General features: G+C 40.0%; 2 protein-coding genes across 2 annotated transcripts in view; one reads left to right on the plus strand and one right to left on the minus strand.

Moving 5' to 3' along the window:
- Nucleotides 1-20,974, minus strand: part of LOC119894995 (myosin-11-like) — a 50,453-nt gene extending 29,479 nt beyond the window's left edge. The window contains 6 exon segments of the mRNA XM_038707749.1: nucleotides 10,818-10,917; nucleotides 11,406-11,433; nucleotides 16,542-16,698; nucleotides 19,982-20,152; nucleotides 20,811-20,899; nucleotides 20,902-20,974. Coding sequence (XP_038563677.1) covers nucleotides 10,818-10,917; nucleotides 11,406-11,433; nucleotides 16,542-16,698; nucleotides 19,982-20,152; nucleotides 20,811-20,899; nucleotides 20,902-20,974 — 618 coding nt within the window.
- A 3,099-nt stretch (nucleotides 20,975-24,073) lies between these two features.
- On the plus strand, nucleotides 24,074-24,941 carry hoatz (HOATZ cilia and flagella associated protein). The gene has a single exon (XM_038707760.1). The coding sequence runs from the start codon at nucleotides 24,270-24,272 to the stop codon at nucleotides 24,711-24,713; it is 444 nt and encodes a 147-aa protein (XP_038563688.1). The 5' UTR covers nucleotides 24,074-24,269; the 3' UTR covers nucleotides 24,714-24,941.
- The last annotated feature ends 538 nt before the right edge of the window (nucleotides 24,942-25,479 follow it).

Raw genomic sequence — 25,479 nt, forward strand, 5'->3', positions numbered from 1 at the left:
GTAGCTGCTGCTCCATGTCCTTCCGCTCCTGCTGTAGGAAAGGCTGCGATCCTCTTCCTCCTCCGCCGGGCCTCCATCTCATGCACACCTCCTCCAGCTCCTGCTTCTTGGCCTCCAGCCGCACCCTCATCTCCTCAGCCTCGGCATACAGCTCCGTCTCCGCATGAAGCTTCACTCGAGCTGGGCTCTCTCCTCCAGCAGCTACAAACAGAATTCATTTTTTTATAAAGTGTACTTTTAAGACGTTTAAAAAACTAGATCAAAACTAGCATTTATTTCACCTGCGTGTGTTTCTGGGAGATGTCCTTCAGTTCAGTCTCAGCCTTGGTTGCCATCTCTTTTGCTGCCTTTAGTTCCTCTTCTTTCTGACCCATTTCCTCTTCTTGTCTAGTGACCTGCAGCAGGGGCTTCACCTGAAGCTCGACAGACCATCACACATCCACAAATCAGCTTAAATTGTCTTTTCCTAACCTCCAGTCGAGCAAAATAATGTTTTAAATGTGTCCTGAAAAGGTCTCTGTACGATGGCCATTGTAGGACATTCAATCAGTTTTTCAGGAGGTTAGCACTTAGCACTTGCTAAAGTTACACAAGACCTTAAATGGTTAGCAAGCTATATACAACTATTGGATCTGAACTTGTACCTGTTATCTGCTCACGTTAAACTTTGTATTAAATAAATAAAAATGTTAAATAGTTTTGAGCCCAAAAGTGTGCCAGGTGTACAATAATTATCATTTTGTACAATCAACACTTCTAAAACCCGTAAATGTATGCGTGTGTGTGGGAGTTTGTAACCTTAGTGAGAGCCTCCACCACTGCCAGTTCTTGAGTTTGAGGTAACAGGCGCAGTTCCTCTGGATGACCTTCATGGCGCTCAGCTGCTGCGACGTTTACTGAAAGCCCTGGAACCATACATAAAGAAAGATTAGTGTTGTGTGTGTGTGTGTTTGTGTGTATGTACAGGTACTTTGTGCATGGCCCCCAAAAGGCAGTAAGAGATATTAGGATACTCTTACTTTGTTCGTGTATCACATCCAGTCTAACTGTTCTCTTACTTGCGACCCAAGAAGCCTCTTGCTTGTGCCTGGAAGGCGATATGACGACGGTCAGTTTTGAGGTCTCTCTCTTCTCCAGCTGGGCCAAAACTCCCGTCCTGAAGACATTTTACTCTGACCAATACGGTACAGGTTAGGATCCAGATCCAGGTGCTTTACCTGGAGGAGAGCAGATGAGGAGACAAGAGGAAAAGAAGTGGAGTGTGCTTAAGCTTCTTGCAAGTTCACTGTCGTAATCCAGTTTGTAGTCCGGTAGATTTCAGTACATTCCAGTTTTGGAAACTGTTGAATCCTCTCAAATTTCATTTAACACTGTATGTGAGTATGCGGGTCTGTAACACTGATACAGTGATTTCTGACCATCAGTGGCATCATGAACCTTTGTCAAAACAAAATAGTTTTACTGGTATCAGCAGTAGTCTGTGTTAGTATTCCCTCCAGCTCACCATCAGACAGCATGCCTGCTTCCCATCCATGAAGCCTTTTGGGATGGCATTGGCAGCCAGAATCTCATATCTACAAACAAGAAGCACTTTACTGTAGAATGAAATGATGAGTAACACATCTAGGTATGAGGTAAAATAAATATGTTTAATTTAAGGTTAAAAAAGAGATATGGGTTATCTAATGCTTTTAGTTAAACTAAATTTGTAATAAACTTTGATGCTATTTGGATAAATCCAGACTTGAAATAATCAGATGGTGATTGTATATTATATTTATTTAAACAGATTCTGGATGAACTGAACTATGATTATTGTTATTGATACCTCTAAAGAATAATTATTAGTATAACATTTGAGGAATGTGGTCTCAGACAGCTCCCTCACCTCTGCCTGAACTCCTGGAACACGATGCGGTTGGGGAATCCCTGTCTGCAGATTCGGATGCCCTCCAGCACCCCGTTACACCTGAGCTGCTCCAGCACCAGGTTGGAGTCCATCTTCCCAGCCTGCAGCACAACCAGCAGACCAACAAGCACTGATTGCGTGTACAGACATCTCTGTGTAGACTGTCGCTTAACTTAAAACCATTTATGGATTCATTTGGCTTTGGCTTGAGCAAAACAAATAACGTAGATGACCGACCCTCTTCTCGTGGTTGGGGATGATGCAGCGGACAAAGTTGGGCTGGGTGTTGTGCAGCGTGGTCATCAGCTTGCCCAGCGACTCCTTGTACAGCTGACCCACTGTGCGGAACATGCCTTTCTTGGATTTAGTGGAGCTGGGCACCGAACTCTCTGACATCTTGGTTATGGTCTCCAGACCCACCACTCGATCCACTGACATGGAGGAAGATTTACACCACATTTTGTTACTAGGACCAGAGATATTTGCGGTGAGATTTACAGTTGAAAAGCTACATGAGGACATGTTGCCCCGTCATGTGGTACTGACCGTCTTTCCACAGGTCCTGGATGAAGTTGCTGGAGGAGTTGTTAAGCAGAGCCGTCACATTGTCATTCAGAGGATCCATGTTCTTGGTCAACCAATTATCTGCATTATAGTCGACCTGGAAGTGTAGATGGAAGTCATGCTTGTTAACGGTGATCATGATAGCAAATAAAAAAAAAATAATCTAACGATAAAGCTGTCGTTAACTATATTTTCTTTCTGTCAGTCCATCTATCAATACTTCCTGACTTCCTGTCTGTGGCTCAGCTCTGAGCCCATTGGTTCATACTGAAGATTTAAAAACATCTCACAACGGCTGCTCACTGTAGTTCTTTATGAATCCACATGTGGCGCTCTAGTGAGTGTTTGGGGCAGCAGGTCTGAGTCAGAATAACTTCAGTGTGTGTGTTCATGGTGATTAAGGAACATGTGCAGCAGTGAGCTCACTGATGGGTTTTAATGTTTTTGGACAACAATGGAGCTCTAAGGATCAGAGGAAGAAGAGACATCAGGCTTTGAGACAAACAATAGCTGTTAGTAGATATATTCATTGTCGGTTTTGGTCTGTTCATTGTTGACAATAAGAAAACAGAGAATATTACTGGCCTTATTGTAAACTAAACTATAACTGTTCCCCTTCAGTGATCCTTACCTTACCGGCGTAGTGCAGCACACTGAACATCAGTTTATCTTTGTGTTGTTTGGGTTTGGAGAATTTCACGTGACCGGTGTGGGTGTTCAGCAGCTTGTCCACGAAGGTAAAATCTGTGGCTTTGGGGAACCAGCACTCCTCGTCGAGCAGGGCCAGGATGCCTGGAGGGTTGTTCTCGCAGACAGTGGGACACAGATAATCAGTAGCAGTTATTTTTGATCAGGGTTAGCTCATTTGTCCACAGTTGGGTTTGCACGTGGGGACTGATACAGGCAGAAGTGCAGGTAAGTGCTTTTTAAAGGTTGTAAATATGACTTTTTTGAGTTAAGAATAAAAGCATCACTTCTTACTTGGCTTGTTCTTACAGGTGTAGAGTACATAACAGAGCCTGTTGTTTACATTTGATACTGTGTCACATTGCTTTCTTCTGCGTTTAACATTTGTGCAAATCTGCCTTATATTGTGGGCCCCGATTCACTATAATATATCTATAAATAATTAGTCATTTCAGGCCATGCATGTGTGGGTGCAGTCCGTCCTGACCGGCCTCTCGATGAGCTCAATGCAGGGCTGCAGGTCGAGGCCGAAGTCGATGAAGTTCCACTCGATGCCCTCTCTCTTGTACTCCTCCTGCTCCAGGACAAACATGGTGTGGTTGAAGAGCTGCTGCAGACGCTCGTTGGTATAGTTGATGCAGAGCTGCTCAAAGGAGTTGTCCTGAAGCAGAGAAACGTTGCAGTGATTAGAACAACAACCTAAATACAATGAACAACACATTCAAAGTATTTAAATGTTTGTTTTAAATTCACCTCAAAAATCTCAAAGCCAGCAATGTCCAGGATGCCCAGGAAGGAGGTCGACTGCCTCTTACTCTTGTCCAGCGTCTTGTTGACTCTGGCCAGGATCCAACGAAACAGGCGCTCGTACATGGCCTTAGCCAGAGCCTCCACCGCGAAATCAGCCTGAGGAGGAGGATGTGGGTGAAGGGTGAAGAGAGACAGTAAATTTTGTTACGATTCATTTTGGGATGATAGTGATGCGACAGAAGGGTTAAACAAACACTTCTTCAAGCTCAGAGTAGGACATTAACTATGTACATTTACTCAGAGCCTCAGATACTTTGAGTATTTCCATTTTTCCTCCACCATATTTCAGAAGTAATTATACTAGAAGAGCCTTTATTTTCTGAGTTAATGAGGTTTGGTTTGCTGTCACCTGCTGCTTGGTCTGCGCCTTCTGCACCACCTCTCTGCCCACTTTAATTCGGGGGGTGAGGATGGCGCGGGTGAAGTCGGTGACATTGATGCCCTGCAGGTGACACACCTTCTGGCGGCTGGGGTTGATGGGCAACATGACACGGGAAAGGTCAGAGATGTTTAAAAGGTCAATTACAATGCTGGTGTTGGTATTTTTTTAAAATGGTTACCCGTGTTGTCAGGCATGGTCGCCTGCTCACTGTTCCTCTCCTTCTCAATCTTGACGTTGCCCAGCTGGAGAACAGTGGACACCACCTTTAACATCCCTGCAGCGAGGAACAGGAAAGTAAGAGTGACATTTAAAATGATGTTACAAATGTACTTAGAGTTTTTTGCCTGAGCCAAATGAAGAAATTACAAATATCTTCTAGTACAGAGTCCTGATCGTATATTTCTATTTTCTAACACAATACAGCTGCACAGTTATAATCAAAGACTTTTCAGTAAGATGTGCTGGGCAGCTGCAGAGCTCTCTTGAAATGTTTTTTATGTGTTCAGGAGATAGGAAGTGTGGATCTGTTATGACAGGAGTAGATTTGGAGAACATTTGGACAGCTTCTCTTTGGTTTTCCAGTGATTTTTCTTTCCCCACTCTTTCCTGAAATTAATTCAATTTGATTCTGAACTGTGACCTTAAGATAATTAATCATAATTATGTTCATTCTAACTTCCTGATGTTGTTCTTTCATATTCCTGAGGGTTTTTTTGTGGTAATATTCTCAGTAGAACAATAACTTCTTGTCTTTAAGGCGGAAAAAAGGTAATTTAGAAAGTGTTTGGGTGGATGGACAAATGGTCATTTATGAGACCTACTGAGCGAGCAAAGTGGGTTCAAGTAAAGGGTTTCGATTGTGACGTTGGTTCTGTGGGCTCTGAGCAGTTTGTACCTAGTCTCTCCTCCTCGGTGAAGCCCATGATGTCCATGGCCTCCAGAGTCTCATCAAACATCTCGTCATCTTCCTGACCGGAGATCTCCACGTGACCCGCCAACAGGAACGATAGCTGCCGAAGTCCTCCAGCAGAAGCTCCTCTAAAACACACACACGCAAACACCAAGTGAAAGTTTTGATGATACCTTTTGTTTGCTAGTTGTCAGACCCAAAGCTGATAACCTCAACATCATTTTTCATCTTCTACAGAGATGTCCAGGGGTGATGTCCAGATGGCGCAGTGGATAAGACACATCGGTTCACTTCCCCACTGTGACACATCCACCTGTGTCCCTGAGCAAGACACTTAACCCCTGGTTGCTCCAGCGTGCGACCTCTGACATATGTAGCAATTGTAAGTTTTTATTTTCCTTAGCTTATAGACTGAAAGCCGGGGCAACCTGCAGGCCTAGCTTCATCAAAAGTGAACAAACGCGCATTCAAAAAACATGAAAGATGTATTTGCTGTGCAACATGTATATTTACTGAAATAGAAATAGAAATGTACAAGATGACGAATGTACAGGCTCTAGAGCCAGCATGGCTAAAAACGAGACTGGTTTTATCAGCAGTTTGCATTGGAGCCATCTTTGGTCCAACAACAGCTGGGTGCAGTGACAACATGTAGCATCTTCCTGTCCACGTGGGCGGGTCGACAGGTTTGTAAAATGTCTTGAACAAACCTGAATGGATTAACATGTACAGCAGCTTTGTGAAAATAAGAACAAATAAGTCCAATGTAGAGTTTTTCAAAGGTATTCTTTTTTCGATTTAATGCTAAGCTAGCAGTTCCCATAAGCCCATAGGCGGAAATAGTGGGGGACCGTGGGGGGGTCACCCCAATAACATAAAAGTGTGTTTTAAGTTTATAGAAAAATTTTGAGTACCCCCTCCTTTGCCTCAAAATGGTTTGGTCCACTGCCTACTTCCCCTCTTTACATCACCAACACACGTCTAGGGAGAGAAAGTTTGAATCGCTTCAGTAGTTGTGGAACTCCAGTAACGTTAAGTAGGCTGGCACGGCTGTTTTATTCACTTGAAACATCAGATGAAGTGATTCTTTCTCTTTAATACAGAGGATGTAGAGTCATTAATAAATTAATATAAATTAATTAATAAATCATGACAAAAAATATGATAACTGATGTATTTTTCCTTGAGTCCTATGTTACCTATTGTAATGTAACCTAGTTTGTTTGGTAGCCTTTCTAATAGCTTGTTGATAGTAAGTCACCCACTACAGCTAGAGATGTGCCGATCGATCTCCTCTGGACTGGAATAGGCTGCTTTTCAGCTAATTTGGCAATATTATGCCAAATTAGAATGTAATATTATCCATATTACACTACTAATAGCAGTAAGACTTCCCTCTGTGTACACATATCCTGCGCAATTACAACTTTGGCTTTATTATTTGTGGCCCCTTTTTTCGCTTGAGAAAGTTTATGTTTATTGCCCCCCCAACGGTTAGATGAAATTTACACCCTTGTCCCTGCCTTCAGTCTTGATACAGAGCTAGGCTAAACAGACCTATTTTAGTACCAGATGTTTTATCTTACCTCACTCTGGGTAAGACAGCTAAGCTACAATTTCCTTGATATTTTATTTTCACTCTATAAACCCATCTTACAGTAAAAATAGTGTTTTTATCTTGCTCATATTGTAGCTGCTCACCCCTCAGCTTGTCTTTGGCCCCTGCCACCATGTAATAGAAGATGTGAAAGGCTCTCTCAGTGTTGGCCTGACGAATACAGCGAGACTTCTCCAGCAGGTCTGTTCGGGTCAGGAGAGGGTTAAGTAGATAACCATGTCTGTTTTCAGTTACAGTGGCACTAGGCACATTATTTTGAGATCATTTTATGTTATTTTTAACACATTTGATCAAAGGATACAGGTGTCAATATTAGCCCCAACAAGATAGCCAGTCACATCAAAGTTGAGCTTGATGAACTTGCCCTGTGGACAGAGGAGACAACAGCAGCTACATGACACCATTAACTACTGTGGTGAGTCAAAGTCAAAGCGCTGACTTAGAAACAGATTAAAAACTTACAAATCTTGAGGAGTTATCGTTCTTGATGGTTTGGCGTTTCCAAACGCCTCCAGGATGGGATTAGCCTGCAGCAGCTGCTTCTCCAGCTCCCCCTTCAACCCATAACAAGGTTACACACATTTTTACTTGCTTGAACCATAAATCTATTGATCTCCAGACTGTATAGACCTCAGCTGGCAGGCTTTTGACCAGAACAAAGAAACGTGATCACATCACTCCTGTTTTAGCCTCTTTAAACTTTTACAGAAATTCACTGTTGCTTTAAAAGATCGTTGCCTCTCGCCCTGCTTTATATCTGACCTTTTAGTGATTTATTTAAATAAAATTTTCGTTTTACTGTATTTTCATTCCATGGTTTTTATCTGCCTCAACTCTTTTCTGGTTTTTAACTGTGTTTTATATTTCTGCCCTTGTGAAGCACTTTGTAACATGGATTTTGAAAAGTGCTCTATAAATAAATGTGTTGATTATTATTATTATTGCACTATATTAGGGCTGAACAATGAATCGAAATCTTATCGAAATCGCAACGTGAATCGCAACGTTTTGATAAGATTTGCAGTAGTCGTTAAAAGCAAAATGTGTGTCAGAAATCCATCCATCCATCCATCTTCAACCGCTTATCCTGCCTACAGGGTCGCGGGAACCCTGTAAAACTATTTTGAATTAAATATTGTTGTGCTGCAGAGATGTCCTGGTCTACAAAAATTATTCTACAATAAAAATAAATTGTTTGGTGCAGATCCTTGCAATATACCATAATCATTTAAATATGTTCATGATCGTTCCCTCGATATTATGTGTATCTATCTATTCTGTGTATTTAACAGTAGACATGCACATGACAGCCGATAAGCACGTTAAATTGAATACATACATACCAAGATGTAAGACTGACACATTCAATTTTAAGTAGTGTAAAAGAGTTTACACTTACGTAGGCCGAGATCCCCCCTGCTGCTGTGGCGGCTGCAGAAAGACACAGGAACACAAACTGGTTAGAAACTCAATAAATCTTCAACTTACTTGTCTTCTTTTTAAAAAGGTACTACATTTAGCATCTCCCCAAAATTGGCTGCCCGCATGACAGCTTGAAAGCAGCAGAGCAGCAGGACCAGAGGTCAAGCATCATTAAACCTTAAAACTAAACAAACCACAGATAGTTCTTCACTGGATTATATGCAGCTGAGCGAACAGCAGCTGTAACTTGTTGGAAAGATATGAAGACTTGGCTCAATGGTCATTTGTAAGTACGATCATTTTCCATTCCCTGCACCTGTTTTGCTGACATTGCTGCTATTTTATGATTTAAAAAAAATCTTCAGTCATAGATGTGAGAACAATTAGAAGCTCCAGCAGCAGCAGACGCACAGACAACAACAATCTGTCCTCACCTTGACCACAGCTGCAGCCACTGAATCCTGTCATGCACAGTAGAATATGTGATTTAATATTTTGTGCTCTGATACAGTGTAGTTCATCACATTTAAATGAGTTAGTACAGTTTCAAATGAAGGCTCTGTCTTTCATGATAGTAACCAACTTTTAGCGGTTAAGTTTGCTAAAATGTGGAACAGCTTCAAGCTAACATCACAACATACGTAACATTTTATTTATTACACTGAGGAAATTCATTATGGAGCCGAAGATACTTCCAGCAAAAACAATGTTTAATGCATTTAAACTGAAACTGACACACAAAATATATTTGTTGGCTAAAAACAAACATGACCACTGCAGAGATACACTGTAAAGCACACAATGTTAATTTAATTAGTTTTCGATTAATTCATACTGTGTACAATTATTCCTTGGAATACCGTAAAACTTCAATTAATAGCCCGAGCTTTTATTTCTTAAATCTAGGGCTGGGCGACACGGCCAAAAATGTTATCACGATAAAAACATTTCATATCATTCGATATCGATAATTATCAGGATGAAAGTCAAATCATTCTTTCAAGTTTAAAAGCAGATTTTTGCTCCTGAGTGAAAATTATTATATATAACTTAATTATGTGTTTAAACTTCTTTATGGTCAGAATGTGACAAACACTTGATACAGTGGATCACTTCACAAATCTGAGTTAGCACATTCAAAACCATTATCTTTTCCAACAAATATGATTAGTTAATCTTTCAGGCCTCTTTTCCTCAACAAAATTAATATTTTAATAGACAAATGAAGTGCTAATTTGTTTGTTTCAAATGAATATAAGCAAATGTTTATTGACGATATATTGAATATTTATTAAATTGTTATTGAGGAAAATTATTATTGATACATTATATTATTGTTTTATTGCCCAGCCCTACTTAAGTCCCTGAACTCACCCTGCCTATATCTGGGAAAGGCCTTTAATTCCTTTCCCACAAATACTCTTTCTCAGCAAAATGGTAAAAAGCTCCTATTACTTTGTTTGTTTCAACCAGAATGAATATTATTTGTATAAAAATATGAATCATTCATTTGATCTAGAGCGAGAGAAACATTTAGACTGCCGTAGAAAGGATGAAGCTATTTGTGTTAACAAGCATTTGAACAGTTGTACCTAATACAGTGGCCGGAGAGTGTGTGCTGACTTTATGACTGCTTCAAAATAAACTTTTGTTTCCGTAAAATGAACTGTATGACTGAATTGTGGAGAATCTAACTGATCCTACGATATGTAGCATCTCCATAATGACATTTGTTTTTTAAAAATTATATGTATGCACGATCTAAGCAGCTTTAAGAGGTTTTATACATCCATAGAACTTATATAAAAACAGACCCAGCATCGAATTGGGACTCTGCTTTTAACTTAAAGTTTTATTTTCTCCATGAGCAATGAATTTCATGCCATCATAAATTTATTTTTATAATTTTGATAGCTGATAAAGTTAGTGTGGAAGCTGGTAGTATTTGTTCAGAGCACATTATCCTAATAATGTGTTAATAATTGTTTATATTCCTATCATTTTATAGCTGTAGTTCCTAGTTACTGTGCAAATTGAGATCTTAAACAAAAAGTATGATAATGTTCTTCTTCAACATTTACTTCTTGAAATTAGCTCCTAAAACAGCTACAACATTAAAATGCTGCGTACATTTTATTGCATCAACTAAATTAATCGAATAGTAGAATTTATTATTATTCTACTCACACTGCATAATGAGTACTTTTACTTTAAGGAGTATTTTTACCTTGGGAAAGATGTAAGCCATGGGGAAGAGGTAAGATTGTTATGAGTCTTTGAAAGAGTCAAATCACTACTAAGAAATATTGGGCAGTTACACCACGTCTAAGTCTGATGCTGTGGCGTTTTGTTCTTGAAATTCATCATTGTGATATATTTAACTTCTATTTGTCATTTGTTTTGTTGGATGTAATTATTACTTGGCTGCTATGTACTGCATATCCAGTTTTCAAGAGCAATCTTTAAACATTGCTTGAAACATCTCGATGGAGTTTCTGAAGCCGTTTCTACTCACAGGATTCGCGTCCTTCTTGCCCTTGTGTGAGGAGGCGACGACAGCCAGGTACTGAATCACCTTCTTGGTGTTTTCTGTCTTCCCCGCTCCAGACTCACCTCTGGGTGACGTGGTGAGGAGAGGCGGATGAAACATATGGAGAATAAAAGAGAGAGAGACAAAGATTATAATAGAGAGCAGTTATTTGTTTTTTTTTTCTTTTCCATTAGAAGCTAAAATGTCAAAAACTCACTTTTCAAATGTGAATATTTGCTTGTTTTATTTTGTCTTCTATGATAGTAAACTGAGTTTTGGTGGGTTTGAACTGTTGTCTGGACAAAAACAATCATTTTCAATATGTCAGGTTGAGCTTAATTTTATATATCTTTTTATTTTCTGCAATTTTATAGACTGAGAGTAATCAGTTATTTGAAAACTCCCTACAACATACGTCACTCTATTTTAGGGTTTAAGGTTAGTTTAATTCTCCAGGGAATGAATGAAAGTGAATGCGGGGGGCCCCCTTAAGTGATGGAAACAAAATTTGTGTGCTCACATGCATGGCACAATGTGATGGAAAATGGTTAAGGGTTGTATGTTTTCACTCACGTGCAGAGAATTGACTGATCCTCACGGTCTGCGGAGAAAGAGAGAGAGAGATGTTAAAAAGGGGGAAATAATGTGAAATGTTGACTTAGCTGAACTCGTTAGTTGAAGCCAAGTTGAACAGACCAAACATGAACTCTGAAGCGGTGCCGCTTCACTCGGACACAAGCGCAAACGGCTCTGAAATCTCGTTCAGGGGGAGATTAGCCTCCATCACTCATAACGTCTAAAAATAGCAGGTGGATGCTGGGCTCCATTGCTGTAATCTTGTCTCCCTGCTCCATGTAAGGCCATTCTGGAGCTGAATGGAAAGTTGGTGAGGTCACTGGTGGACCATCAAGAGACGAGACAGCAACTCTGAGGCTTCACTCAGGGCTGCTCGCTGCCACCACTCACTTTTATCTAGTAACTTTCATTTGGTAATTGTATGTGTGTGAGAGTGTGCGTTTGTGTGTCTTCTGTTTTGTTAAGTACTGTGAGAAATTTTAAATGTTTTTAGTTTACACTGTTCAATACACTTGGTGTTGACACATTTTGTTTTGGAGGCATGTTGTGCCGTAAATCAGGAACTGGAGAGCAGCAACAACAGCAGTAGTAGCAGTAGTAGTAGTAGTAACATACGTGTTAGTAGCAGTAGTAATAATATATGTGGTAGCAGTGAAAGTAGCAGCAGCAGCAGTAGTAACATACGTGTTAGCAGCAATAGTAGTAGTAACATACGTGTTAGCAGCAGCAGCAGTAGTAACATACGTGTTAGCAGCAATAGTAGTAGTAACATACGTGTTAGCAGCAATAGTAGTAGTAACATACGTGTTAGCAGCAGTAGTAGTAGTAACATACGTGGTGGCAGTGAAAGTAGCAGCAGTAGTAGTAGTAACATACGTGTAACATACGTGTTAGCAGCAATAGTAGTAGTAACATACGTGTTAGCAGCAGTAGTAGTAGTAACATACGTGGTGGCAGTGAAAGTAGCAGCAGTAGTAGTAGTAACATACGTGTTAGCAGCAGTAGTAGTAGTAACATCGTGTTAGCAGCAGTAGTAGTAGTAACATACGTGTTAGCAGCAGTAGTAGTAGTAACATACGTGGTAGCAGTGAAAGTAGCAGCAGCAGCAGTAGTAACATACGTGTTAGCAGCAGTAGTAACATACGTGTTAGCAGCAATAGTAGTAGTAACATACGTGTTAGCAGCAGTAGTAGTAACGTGTTAGCAGCAGTAGTAGTAGTAACATACGTGTTAGCAGCAGCAGTAGTAGTAACATACGTGGTGGCAGTGAAAGTAGCAGCAGTAGTAGTAGTAACATACGTGGTAGCAGTGAAAGTAGCAGCAGTAGTAGTAACATACGTGGTAGCAGTGAAAGTAGCAGCAGCAGCAGTAGTAGTAGTAACATACGTGTTAGCAGCAGTAGTAGTAGTAACATACGTGTTAGCAGCAGTAGTAGTAGTATTATACGTGGTAGCAGTGAAAGTAGCAGCAGCAGCAGTAGTAACATACGTGTTAGCAGCAGTAGTAACATACGTGTTAGCAGCAGTAGTAGTAGTAACATACGTGGTAGCAGTGAAAGTAGCAGCAGTAGTAGTAGTAACATACGTGGTGGCAGTGAAAGTAGCAGCAGCAGTAGTAGTAGTAGTAGTAGTAGCAGTAGTAGTAGTAGTAACATACGTGTTAGCAGCAGTAGTAGTAGTAACATACGTGGTGGCAGTGAAAGTAGCAGCAGTAGTAGTAGTAGTAGTAGTAGCAGTAGTAGTAGTAGTAACATACGTGTTAGCAGCAGTAGTAGTAGTAACATACGTGGTGGCAGTGAAAGTAGCAGCAGTAGTAGTAGTAACATACGTGGTGGCAGTGAAAGTAGCAGCAGTAGTAGTAACATACGTGTTAGCAGCAGTGGTAGTAGTAACATACGTGGTAGCAGTGAAAGTAGCAGCAGCAGCAGTAGTAACATACGTGTTAGCAGCAGTAGTAACATACGTGTTAGCAGCAGTAGTAGTAGTAACATACGTGTTAGCAGCAGTAGTAACATACGTGTTAGCAGCAGTAGTAGTAACATACGTGTTAGCAGCAGTAGTAGTAGTAACATACGTGTTAGCAGCAGTAGTAGTAACATACGTGGTGGCAGTGAAAGTAGCAGCAGTAGTAGTAGTAACATACATGGTGGCAGTGAAAGTAGCAGCAGTAGTAGTAGTAACATACGTGGTGGCAGTGAAAGTAGCAGCAGTAGTAGTAGTAACATACGTGGTAGCAGTGAAAGTAGCAGCAGTAGTAGTAGTAACATACGTGTTAGCAGCAGTAGTAGTAGTAACATACGTGTAACATACGTGTTAGCAGCAGTAGTAGTAGTAATATACGTGTTAGCAGCAGTAGTAGTAGTAACATACGTTGGTAGCAGTGAAAGTAGCAGCAGTAGTAGTAGTAACATACGTGGTAGCAGTGAAAGTAGCAGCAGCAGCAGTAGTAGTAGTAACATACGTGTTAGCAGCAGTAGTAGTAGTAACATACGTGTTAGCAGCAGTAGTAGTAACATACGTGGTGGCAGTGAAAGTAGCAGCAGTAGTAGTAGTAACATACGTGTTAGCAGCAGTAGTAGTAACATACGTGGTGGCAGTGAAAGTAGCAGCAGTAGTAGTAGTAACATACGTGTTAGCAGCAGTAGTAGTAGTAACATACGTGTTAGCAGCAGTAGTAGTAGTAACATACGTGGTAGCAGTGAAAGTAGCAGCAGTAGTAGTAGTAACATACGTGGTGGCAGTGAAAGTAGCAGCAGTAGTAGTAGTAACATACGTGGTGGCAGTGAAAGTAGCAGCAGTAGTAGTAGTAACATACGTGGTGGCAGTGAAAGTAGCAGCAGTAGTAGTAGTAGTAGTAGTAACATACGTGATAGCAGTTACAGTAGCAGCAGCAGTAGTAGTAGTAGTAGTAGTAGTAACATACGTGGTAGCAGTTACAGTAGCAGTAGTAATAATATACGTGGTAGCAGTGAAAGTAGCAGCAGCAGTAGTAGTAGTAGTAGTAGTAGTAGTAGTAGTAGCAGTAGTAATAATATACGTGGTAGCAGTGAAGTAGCAGCAGCAGTAGTAGTAGTAGTAGTAGTAGCAGTAGTAGTAGTAGTAACATATGTGGTAGCAGTTACAGTAGCAGTAGTAGTAGTAGTATTAATATCAGTGGCAGCAGTAATGTTAATAATATCAATGGCAGCAACAGTAGTAGTAATAGAAGTAGCAGCAACAGTAGTAGTAATAGAAGTGGCAGCAACAGTAGTAGTAATAGAAGTAGCAGCAACAGTAGTAGTAATAGAAGTGGCAGCAACAGTAGTAGTAATAGAAGTAGCAGCAACAGTAGTAGTAATAGAAGTAGCAGCAACAGTAGTAGTAATAGAAGTGGCAGCAACAGTAGTAGTAATAGAAGTAGCAGCAACAGTAGTAGTAATATAAGTGGCAGCAACAGTAGTAGTAATATAAGTGGCAGCAACAGTAGTAGTAATAGAAGTAGCAGCAACAGTAGTAGTAATAGAAGTGGCAGCAACAGTAGTAGTAATAGAAGTAGCAGCAACAGTAGTAGTAATATAAGTGGCAGCAACAGTAGTAGTAATAGAAGTAGCAGCAACAGTAGTAGTAATAGAAGTGGCAGCAACAGTAGTAGTAATAGAAGTAGCAGCAACAGTAGTAGTAATAGAAGTGGCAGCAACAGTAGTAGTAATAGAAGTAGCAGCAACAGTAGTAGTAATAGAAGTAGCAGCAACAGTAGTAGTAATAGAAGTGGCAGCAACAGTAGTAGTAATAGAAGTAGCAGCAACAGTAGTAGTAATATAAGTGGCAGCAACAGTAGTAGTAATATAAGTAGCAGCAACAGTAGTAGTAATATAAGTAGCAGCAACAGTAGTAGTAGTAACATATGTGGTAGCAGTTACAGTAGCAGTAGTAGTAGTAGTATTAATATCAGTGGCAGCAGTAATGTTAATAATATCAATGGCAGCAACAGTAGTAGTAATATAAGTAGCAGCAACAGTAGTAGTAATAGAAGTGGCAGCAACAGTAGTAGTAATAGAAGTGGCAGCAACAGTAGTAGTAATAGAAGTAGCAGCAACAGTAGTAGTAATAGAAGTAGCAGCAACAGTAGTAGTAATAGAAGTGGCAGCAACAGTAGTAGTAATAGAAGTAGCAGCAACAGTAGTAGTAATATAAGTGGCAGCAACAGTAGTAGTAATAGAAGTGGCAGCAACAGTAGTAGTAATAGAAGTAGCAGCAACAGTAGTAGTAATAGAAGTGGCAGCAACAGTAGTAGTAATAGAAGTAGCAGCAACAGTAGTAGTAATATAAGTGGCAGCAACAGTAGTAGTAATAGAAGTAGCAGCAACAGTAGTAGTAATAGAAGTGGCAGCAACAGTAGTAGTAATAGAAGTAGCAGCAACAGTAGTAGTAATAGAAGTAGCAGCAACAGTAGTAGTAATAGAAGTGGCAGCAACAGTAGTAGTAATAGAAGTAGCAGCAACAGTAGTAGTAATATAAGTGGCAGCAACAGTAGTAGTAATAGAAGTAGCAGCAACAGTAGTAGTAATAGAAGTAGCAGCAACAGTAGTAGTAATAGAAGTGGCAGCAACAGTAGTAGTAATAGAAGTAGCAGCAACAGTAGTAGTAATATAAGTAGCAGCAACAGTAGTAGTAATAGAAGTGGCAGCAACAGTAGTAGTAATAGAAGTAGCAGCAACAGTAGTAGTAATATAAGTGGCAGCAACAGTAGTAGTAATAGAAGTAGCAGCAACAGTAGTAGTAATATAAGTGGCAGCAACAGTAGTAGTAATAGAAGTAGCAACAACAGTAGTAGTAATAGAAGTGGCAGCAACAGTAGTAGTAATAGAAGTAGCAGCAGCAACAACAGTAGTAGTAGTAATACACTGCTGTCACTTATATTACTATAACTTCTGCTGCCACAATATGTCTAAGGAATGCAGTGTCTGTAGATAACAATTAGTACGAAAATGATTTAATTTTTCTTGTATTTTGGTGAATGTACTCCTTAATTGACCTCTATAGAACATCCCAGCCATATAAAACCAGTGAGTCTGAATTTATTCACCAGGTGTGACTTGACCTGCCACCAGCCTGCATATACTGTATTTTGATGTATATCCACACATAACGTTACCTTGCATCATGTTCCTGTAGGCGTTGTCCGTGATGGAGTAGATGTGTGGCGGCACCTCGTGGCGTTTCTTGCCCTTATACATCTCGATGATCTTTTCAGAGTAGATGGGCAGCATCTTGTAGGGGTTCACCACAACGCAGAACAGACCTGAGTACGTCTGTGGGGGGAAGAAAGACCTCGTCAGAGCATTTTCCTATAAAGTAGTACATTTACAATAAATGGATTTCTCCTGGAACACTGCCCTCTAAACTTCATGATGTTTCAGGAATCCCAGGACTAGTGGGAACCTTGTGTAGGGCTGCAACTAATGATTATTTTCCTTATCGATTAATCTGTCAATTATTTTCTCGATCAATCAATTAAGTTGTCAGGTTCAGAAAATCATGAAAAATGTTGATCAGTGTTTCCCAAAGGTGACGTCCTCAAATGTCTTCTTTCTTTCACAACCCAGAAAATATTCTCATTTGAGAAACTGAAACAACAGAATATGGACATTTCTTCTTTAAAAAAGGACTCAATGTGATAAACGGTGCCTTGTATATAAATGTAAGCCAATTGTTTAGTATCATCAGAATAACCTCAGGACTTCTAGAATACTTTGTGAATTGAAGTGTTGTCCTATAAAACGATGTCAGCATGTTTCTTCCCTTTACCTTTAACCCTCCACCGTCTGATTACATGTTCAGGTGAAAGGATGTCGTGTTGCAGTTGTTAAAGCCCTGGGCTACGTGACAGTGGCTGAATCCCAACCTTCGGACTCACAGACTCACCGACATAGAGGTGAGTTCCCAGTGAGAATGTGTGGGCTTAGGGCTGTCCCGCTGTAGTCAAGTGCATGACAGGACTTAATATTACCCACAGTTCATAGCGTTGTGACATTAAACACAGGGTCACCAGGGGAAGTCCAGCAATTAACAAACTACAAAGCAACAGTCGGTTCCTTCAGTGCGTCAGCCGTGAAGAAAGTAAAACAATTTAAATTAAATATCCCAATTGTTTTGGCGTTTATTGTGCAGCGCTGTGCCATTATACCATTACGGGCGCTTGAGGCCTCTCGCACTTACCAGGTGGCATCAGCTAAGTCTGTGAGGGTTCAGGGTTCAGGCTTTAGAGTGGAGATCAGGATTTTGGTCTTTCAGGTCTGACTGTTTGGCCCCTCCCACTCTAGTGAGGGATTGGCCTCACCTGATTGGCCTAACCCTAACCTGGCCAGGTTCCTCTAATGATGGCTCTTTCTCTCTCTTCCTCCTAGTGTGCTGGTGCCTTTTTGTTGGTGTGATTGTTAAGTTAATCCTTTGTTCAACACTAGCTTAACATAAACAGTCCTCAACACTGACTCTGGATTTCACATATCATGCTATATTTTTATTTTTTTGAGTTGTCCTTAATGAACGACTTCTTTAATTAAATGTCACTATGTGGACAGTGTCCCAACAGTGAACCTGTAAAATGTAAAATGATCTTCTGATGTCACGGCTCCCCGATAAAGGCCAGTTCATGTGTGGTTAGTTCACTCATGTCTGGAATAGCAGCAGGATAGAGAGGACAGTGGAGATTCACAATGTGTTCAATCAATCAATCGACAGAAAATGACCAAAATCACCAACTATTTTGAAAATAAGAAATTACATTTATTTCTAGCAAAAATGCCAAACATTCACTAGTTCCTGCTTCCTAATTATGAGTTTTTCCTGCATTTCTTTGTTTTTTGTGATAGTAAACTGAATATTTTTGTGTTTTGGACCGTTTCTCACTACTTTCTGACATTCTTTAGACCAAACAATTAATTGACCAATCGAGAAAATAATCAGCACATTAACTGACACTGAAAATAATTGTTAGACGCAATCCTAGTTCAGAGAAACTAATGTAATCTATACTAATCTCTGAACCAGCAAAGGAAAAATGGTGGACATTTGTGCTACATGTAGTGACCAATTCAACTTGTTTTTGTCATTTCTTAAAAAACATATAAATAAAACTAAAGGCCATACATACACATATACACACAAGCCTTCATGCTAAAATACGGCACAACCTCTCAAACTGTGACATTAATAAATAACATCACATTTTTGCTTGCACAAACTTCATATTGAGATTGCTATGAATCACTCAAACATATTTACTTTACATTGTGGGACTCTGGGTCACAGCTGATATTCAGAGTTCAGCGTATGAGATTTTTGTTGGCGGCTCAGATACTGTCTGCTCATATATGGACCGGAGGGACTGGTGAGCTTCATGGCAGTCTGTATTAGATACATCAGCTTGGATTTTAATTTCACATCCCGTGCCTTATTAGACCTTGTAAGACTGACTGAAAAAATAAAAATATAAGCTGTTGATCCTTCCGGTTCATCCTGAGTCTATGTAGAGAGCAGAGTGTCTGCTAACCGTCCCTAAACAAGGACTTTTCCACCTTACTGTGGAGTCAGTATGAACCTACAGGGGTTTATAAGGAGAAATAACAAGCACCGTCACCTGCTGACCTCCGCTCCAGTAGCTTCTTCTTTCTACATAGTTTTCCTTTTATTTAGGTTTACTTGTAGTTTTTTCTCTTTCCACACACAGTGTCAGTTTTTAGAAGAATTTAAGCACCTCGTTCATTTAATTTCTGAGAACACTGAGTTCATCAAACACAGTTTGATTTTCATAACCTTCATTATTTCACTTTTAAAATAGCCTTTGGTACCATTAAATATTTCTATTAGCATATATTTGCGTTGGTAATGTTGAATTAAATGTTAATTTATTAAAACTGGAATCTAAGGACAGTATTTTATTTTCTTACTCTGACCTCGTGTTTTCTGTTCAAAGTATTAAAAAGACATTTAGTTTTTTTATATTCAGTAGGTTTGTCATCTTAATAAATTCATTCATTTTTGGTTTCTTGATGTCTTTAGTTTCATGTTAGCTCTGTTTTCCTGTGACTTGCCTGTTTATTGTGCTCAAATGCTCACTTTAAACACCTGCAACAATTTCTGAGAAAAACCTAAGGCAAACACTCATGAGTGATAGACATGAGGTGTTTTGAAAAGTACCAACAATGTGAGCTACAAGTTTCTGGAGAACTTTGATGTTCATTGTAAACCATTACTTATTCAGGGTATTTGACATTGTAGAAGCAACGAGATGATACTTCTTGATATTCTTTATTTATTATTATTATTAATATTATTAATATTATTATTAATATTAATATTATTATTAGTAGTAGTTTCTTTTATTGTTTGTCTTTACCTTATTTTATTAGGACTAAGGAGTAATTTTATCGGCATATTGTAAGATCTTGTTTTTTATTGTATTTGCTTGTGTATTGACAGTAAAGATAAAAGAAAATGTGGTTCAGATTAAGGTTAGAATCAGAGGCTACAGATTGCAGTATGTGAGTTTCCCTCTCAAATATAGCAGTACAAACGAGTGTGTGTGTTCCTCACATAGATCAGGCTGGAGAAGTATCTCTCTCGGAGGTTGTGGAGGACTGAGGCTTCGTTGAGGAAGGTGAGGGCGGCCATGTCCTCCACCTTGCTGAACTTGGGCGGGTTCATCTTCTGGATCTCGTCTTTGTTCACCTTCACCTTTTGGCCGTTGGAGAGCTCCACCAGCACCTGCAGCCAAAAACCCACCGTGTCATAAAGTTTTGTGACATTTACTTCATTTACAAACTTAATAAAGACGGTAGGTATTGATATCAAGCAGCTCCCCGCAGTTTCTATATGTTGGCATAGATTTTAAAAAAAGACAGAGAAAGAGAAGCAACTTGTTACTGAACAACACAAAATCTGTCAGCAAGCAAAAATTAAAACTCTGCCTGGAATATAACATTACATGTTTGAATCCCAGTTCTGTTTGTTGCCTTTGTGATTAAAATTTGTGTGTGCCTATTTACATCTGCGTCTTCATCACCCATGACTTTGTTTGTTGTTGTTATTGTTATAAGACCATTGGTTTATTTATTTATTCATTAATCTTTAAAAAATAATTTCTCAAGTTTTACACGTTGCTCTTGTTCATATAAAGAGAAGAGCGATTAAAAATGTCTTAATTTATTTTAAATGGGGATAAATTGATGCAGTTTGTACTTTCTGTTCGTGGAGGATCATGAATAAAAAAACTGGTCCGTTCCATCGGTAGAACTATTAAAGAGTTCAGATACAAAGGGTTGAAACTCACGCGTTGTGTGTGCAGCAGCATGCAGACACAGCAGAGAATATGTGTCACTGCAGAATCATCTGATAATAATGACATCACCGGGGTGTGCATTACCTCATCACCCTTCTCCTCCTTTATGCTGGCCTGCTCGAAGCCCTCCTTCTCCGACGGCACCCACACCAGCTTCTTGGCCATCCAGTCGGCTGCGCCACCCCGCTGTTGCGAAAGTCATTGTCCAGGAAGAGGTACTTGCCGTCGTCGGGGGCCGGGTCAGCCATGTGAAATATCACCGTGAGTGGTCGAATCAATCTGAGGTGATAGTTCAGCGGCGGTAGAGCTGGCGTCTGGATTGTCACTGGCGACTGGGTCGGCCTCTGGTGGGTTAATGGGAGTTGGGTTGACCTCTGACCTCGGTTTGACCTCTGGCCTGCTGAAGTTACAGACGACAGAAATCAAACACTGAACATATGAAATACAACAAGCTAAAGTCATTGGATTAAACAGTGCGCCTCCAACGACGAGGCTGCAACAACACGTTAAAGCCTGAAAGTGAACATAGCTCCTTGTTAATTTGCTTGTTTCTTTAGCTGGTAGCGAGACATTATAAGGAAAAGTTTGACATGTTGCAAAAAAATGTTTTCTAAAGTTCGATTAAAGGTCGATATAGAAAATATGAAGCAGACCGGATGCCTGGCGACTTCACATGACAACGAGACTCCCAGCCAAGAAATAGTTCAGCACAAAGAACAAAATAAATTGTAGTTTTTACACTTTGGCTTTGTAAACATTAAACAAACAGGATAACATGTTCATTAGTGAGGTTTAGAGGTACATTTTGTTAACTTTGGACAGAGCCAGGCTAGCTGTTTCCCCCTATTTCCAAACTTTATGCTGAGCTAATTGGCTGCTGGTGGCAGCGTGATATTTATCATACAGACATGAGGGTATCAATCTTCTCATCTAACTCTCTGCAAAAAAAAAAAAATAGCAAATAGGTGTATTTTGCAAAGTGTCAAACTATTCCTTTAAGCCCATCTTGGATTAATGCACCCAAATAGTTTGCCTTATTACCTTATTAACAAAGTGAACTAAGAAAAGTCTCGAGGGATAAGTGCTAAAGAAACTGACCTTTTAAAAGATATATTAAGTAAAAATCACGTTTGTTTTCAAATATTTATGCATAAAGAAGCAGCAATCCAAATAAAAGTTTGGAGAAAAAATTATCTTTAGTTATTATCTATCAAAAGTTGAAACCTCAAAATCAAGTCTTCTTCATCAGGACTGTGTTGGTCTGGTTGATCACGATGAACATTTTGATTCAACACTGTAACAATTTCGGATGCAAAGAGCAAAATTACACACAGCATCAAGCAGAGGAGACAAAACATTGCCAAGAAGATTTGCAAAACCCTCTTAAGTAACCGTGCAGGTATTTAAACATCTCACAGCTCTTTCTTTACGCTTCATCACACAGAAGACTGAGAACTGACCAGGACAAACGAGCATCAATAAAACAGACATTAACACATCACATTTTCTCTGTTTCTTCCTCCTCCTGTGACTCAACTGCTTCCTTTGCATCCAAGTGTCACACAGATAATTTACATTTGGTTTAAGTGAGCTGCTGATAACGGCCTCGGCACATTTCCCTAAGTTTTCAATGAGCTACTTACTCACTTATCCTCGCCTCTGCTTCTTCATGCAGGTCACAAGGCTGCTTTGACCTCCCATGAAACAGCAGGCAATAAAACATGAAAAGCAGCACACAGATAAACCCTGTAATCAAACAACTGAGCTGCCATGCTGGAATGCCCATGTTTGGCTAACACTTTTGCTCCTGGTAGCCTGGTAGCCCAAAGAGGGATGCTACGGACTTAGCAGGCATACTACCTTATAAGGTGCATCCTCATGTGTCCAGCCAAGCTTACCGTTTACACCAAAATGGTGACATGTCACAAGGTGCATCCATGTGTGGAAAACCGAGCAGGTGTGTGAGCAGAGAGATTTCTGCTGTATTTACAGATAAATGTAAATTATGTGATGATTAAAAACCATCCTGGAGCTTATTTTAACTTCTTTTTAAGAGTTTAAAGGATTCAGTTTGATGCAGAAGGCAACTGGTTTTGAATTAAACTTTTAAATATATATATATTATGATGTCCATTTAGCCCACTGTATTACTCTTCAACAGCATATTAACACATCCTATCTTAATGAGTTTTGAAGACTGACACAAACAGCCTATTACTTTCAGATGTTAACAAGCTAATTTTCCTTTTAATAACTTTTTCTTATTATATCATTTGCCTTTGTGAGCAATTGAACAGGTAATTTCAGCAGAACCCCCTGCATAAAAGTAGTAAAAATCCTCTTCCTGTCCCCTCCTTGGGTTTAATTTCATAGGAAGAAAAATAAAAACAATCTTTATACTCACTGTTCAGCGCTTCAGCCCTCGGTGCAGGATGGAGGCTCAACTCCAGGGGAATGACAATATCATGTCAGGTAAATGAAGTGATGATGGTGATGATGTCCTTCCTCCTCCACACTATTTAAACAGGCCCGCGACACCTGGGGGTGGAGCAGCGCCCGCGACCTGCCTCGTTTCCAAATGGGGTTAGCAGACAAGAGCGACATCCACCCAGCCAATCACAGCAGGAGGAGAGGTTTAACTGCTCTGCCTTCAAATTAAAAGCTTTGAATTGTGCACAGATGTCGAGTGGTTCACCATTATCAATAGTTGATTGTGTGATTATATTTGACTGCAAGGCTGACTTGAAATTTACTCAAACAGTGAACAACAATTTTAGTACAAGATACTTTAGATATATAGAGATATTTTAGTGTTTCCATTTCTGTTACTTTATAATTTTACTCCACTATATTGCAGAGGGATATATTGCACTTTTTACTCCACTACTTTTATTTGGTAGCTTTAGTTAGCCTACTAGTTACTTTCCAGATTACGATTTTACAAAAGAGTAGTTTATATAAGTCTATAAGAGGCGACATATAATAGATTAATGCATCTGTAATAATAATAATAATAATAATAATAGGCCTATATAAGCTATATAAGCTATAATAACATTAACCTAAGCCACAAATCCATTGAACTTTATAATAAGTAGGCTACTTCTGATACTTTTGTTTTACCCGAGATGTAAACCCTTTAAATTTAAATCTCTTTGAAAATTGGCCCTTTAAAAAGACAGTTAGAAGCCTGTTTTACTCAAAAGCCTGTAGATAGCCTAACTAAAATTAATAATTAAGTTATTAATTAAGTTAATTTATACTATAGGCTACTGAAAACACATTCAAACATTTGTAATGTGGGTTAAACACAGTTTTCTAAAGAGGGCGTCTCTCCTGGTTTACCCTCGTGGTAAAGGTGAAAGATTTACGCGTATGGATTCTTGTTCTCGCTGGCTTGCCGTAGTAGTCTGGTTTCTGCGGTGACCATGCCAAACAAAAGCGCACTTCACTAATTACACTTGCTATGATAATTGAACACAGTCCTATTTCCGGGGTAATTAATATTTTTTTTCTGGTGACAGTTTCTGTCCTGAAAGTGAAATGTGTGAGCCTCCGGAGGACCAGTTCTTCACCGTGTTTGACGGCTCTTCCCCGGAGGATGTGTCCCATGCCAGGCAGCTGTGGAGCTCTCTGTCTCTCCTGCCGCCGCTGGAGTCCCGGCTGGTGTCGGCAGATATCCGCCAGAGACTGCCGGTGTCCCGGCCGCAGCGCAGCGGCGCCGGAGCCAAACTCTCCGCCCTGGAGCCACCGAGCGTCCCCGCGCTCCGGCAGAGACAGGAGGAGAGACAGCGGTACGCGGCTATGGCCGACCAGAGGAGGGAGATCCTGGCTCTGCTGAGGAGGCAGCGAGAGCAGAGGATCCAGAAGGAGCTGCTCTCTGTGGACTTTAAACCGAAGGGGAAGCTCGGCGGAGAGAAAATGTTGAAGCCGCACAAAACTTCAGACTCTGAGAAGGACAAGGAGCTGGTCAGACAGCTGCAGTAGGCAAAGAGCTTAAGTGACCGTGTTTGGAGCTTTATGGACAAATGCGACAAAATAAAAATTCATTATAATGATTAAACACTTAATTGACCTGCGTAATGTAAAGCAGATTAAGTTAGGCATATTTTGTTTCCACAGAGGAGAAACTCTCAGCAAAGTCTGGTCAGGCTTTCCCTGCTTAATGCTATTTTAACTGTAATGTGGAACAGAGATGATCAAGTGAATGCTGCAGCCCTGCTTATCGTGTCAACATGCAAAGCACTGATACTGTTGTTAACAGGCTGATGCTAAGCAGGTAGACTATAACGTTTCCCATATAAACACTCTTATATGAAAATTTGCTAATTAGCCTTAAATACACATGAGTGGTGATGGTGCAGTGGATAAGACACATGCCTTTGGTGTGAGAGACATGGGTTCAATTCCCCATTGTGTCCCTGAACAAGACCCTTTACCCCTAGTTGCTCCAGAGGCGTGTGACCTCTGACATGTATAGCAATTGTACGTTGCTTTGGATTAAAGCGTCAGCTAAATGAAAATGTACATTAAAGTTTTCTGATGATGGCCAGTGTTATCAGGATGTGCCACTTTTAAAGGCTCTGCACACACACAGGTGTTTTAAATTACATCAGCTGATAAGATATAGTCAGGAGGAGCTGTGCTTATTCGTGCTGGATCACTGTCATTTTCTGGGACATTTAATGGAACAGGGCCATTGTTTATGAAACACAAAAACAACAGTGACAACTTGTTTCACCTGTGCTTTTTC

Source organism: Micropterus salmoides, unplaced genomic scaffold, assembly GCF_014851395.1.
Source record: "Micropterus salmoides isolate LMB-PRFRI ecotype aquatic unplaced genomic scaffold, ASM1485139v1 Ms_hic_scaffold_10, whole genome shotgun sequence".
NCBI lineage: Eukaryota > Metazoa > Chordata > Actinopteri > Centrarchiformes > Centrarchidae > Micropterus > Micropterus salmoides.

Excerpts from the sequence above, each read along its gene's own strand:
- hoatz (XM_038707760.1), top strand. The coding sequence starts at position 24,270 with ATGTGTGAGCCTCCGGAGGACCAGTTCTTCACCGTGTTTGACGGCTCT.